Source organism: Nelumbo lutea, chromosome 4 (assembly GCF_056320005.1).
Source record: "Nelumbo lutea isolate HS-2025 chromosome 4, American lotus-T2T, whole genome shotgun sequence".
In the NCBI taxonomy this organism is placed as follows: Eukaryota; Viridiplantae; Streptophyta; class Magnoliopsida; order Proteales; family Nelumbonaceae; genus Nelumbo; species Nelumbo lutea.
In genome coordinates, this window is record NC_142687.1 from 7,355,629 (window position 1) to 7,357,245 (window position 1,617).

At 39.9% G+C, this 1,617-nt stretch overlaps 1 protein-coding gene across 1 annotated transcript; it reads right to left on the reverse strand.

The window, feature by feature from the left end:
* Nucleotides 1-306: 306 nt before the first annotated feature.
* LOC148853663 (early nodulin-like protein 21) lies at nt 307-1,248 on the reverse strand. The gene is made up of 2 exons (XM_088941924.1): nt 952-1,248; nt 307-830 (listed from the first exon to the last, which is right to left on the reverse strand). Exons 1-2 carry the CDS (start codon nt 1,133-1,135, stop codon nt 511-513), a joined length of 504 nt encoding a protein of 167 aa, XP_088798050.1. The 5' UTR covers nt 1,136-1,248; the 3' UTR covers nt 307-510.
* Between the last annotated feature and the right edge of the window lie 369 nt (nt 1,249-1,617).

Genomic DNA, 1,617 nt, shown 5'->3' on the forward strand with positions numbered 1-1,617 from the left:
TGAAAAAGAAATCATCTTATATGGCTAAAAACATCCACATTCAGACGACACTCATCCTGACATTAAGAATGTTTTTGAAGCAACTATTTGTACAGTTGTGACTTGTGATGATTGTTGATCATGAGCTGTCTCAAGTGTTTGATCGGGGTTCAAAAATGATAATTGTAGCTAGGCTCAATAAAATCTGAACTTGAGTTAGATTACGTAAATTTCCCAGTCATTAGAAATGCAACAATGGAGGACAATTTTCAGGGAATCATCCATCTTTCCTCATTTTATGTGCAACCAAACCAAACAAAGCCTTAATTAGTAGAAAACAAAATGCATTATTGTACTCCTTCAACTGTGAAATATAACAGTCCATATAACGACTTTAACTGCTACTGTCAAACCCTACACGCTACACTGCATTAATGAGGAATAAGAAATGAAAAGGCAAAAAGAACTTTATATTGCAGAGACCCCTAACGAACTAAACTAAACAACAATGAGACCGACCCACAAAATAAACTAAAGGAGATGGAAACCAAGAAATGACAGAGCAAGCTGAAGAATGACTAATGTAGATGCCCCGGCTACTGGAGCTGCAACATCGGAACTATTGGGTTCATCTCTTCCTTCAGAATCTTCAGGCGACATCACCTTGATGATCATCTTTTGTCCTCTCTCGCAGTGTCCCGATGCTCCACTTATGAAATAAAACAACCCTGAATGGTCCAACCTGTATAACGTGTTCCCGTTGTTGGAGAAGAAGATGGGATAAGTTGAATTACACCGTTTGTAATCTGAATCACTCACCGCCATGACTGAATCTTTCTTGTACTTGAAGCCTGAATCATAGAGCTCGAAATAAACGAAAATGAATTAGAAGAAAATAAAAGGCAAGGCAAGCATCAGTAAGAGAAGCTGCAAATAGCTTGAGTATAGTAGAAAGAAATGCTATGTTCTTACGGATGGCATCGCCAATCTGAAACCTGTTCTTGGATGCCCACTCATTGTACATTTTGGTGTCGTTGGTGGAGGGAACAATCCAACCTTTGGTGTCACCCACCTCAAACTCGAAAGAAGACACAGAGAAGTAATGAAGAGAAGAGAGAATGACCAGGAGAAGAAGACAAACCTTAGAAGAACTCATGGCGAGAGAAGCCACTGTAAGCTTTAGGGAAAATATATTAAAGGCTCTCAGGGAGGAGAAAAACAGAAGCTCGGAAATGAAGATCAGCAGAGTGGGAGGAGGAAGGGATTGAGATTGGTTTGGACGATCTGGGGTTGTTTGAAATTCGATCTCAGAATATATATAAGAAGGGAGTTTGACGGTACTTAGTCATTTACAGCAGGCGAAGTGGGCTTAGTTGGAAGTTAGTTATTTTGAGGAGAGAGGGATGTGGGATAGTGGGGCAGCTTATGGGACTGGGTGGGAGGCAACGGTTTGCCGTTTGCCACTGCAGTAGCCACAGTCCTGTAATCGGAGCGAGTTCGAATCCAATGAATCTTTATTCGAATTCGAATAACTGGATTCCATCTAAATATCGAATTCATAATTAACAGCTGAATTCCTTTTTTTTAAGTCAACTCAATTCGAATTGAATTTGACAGACTTGCATACAAGAAAGAAAA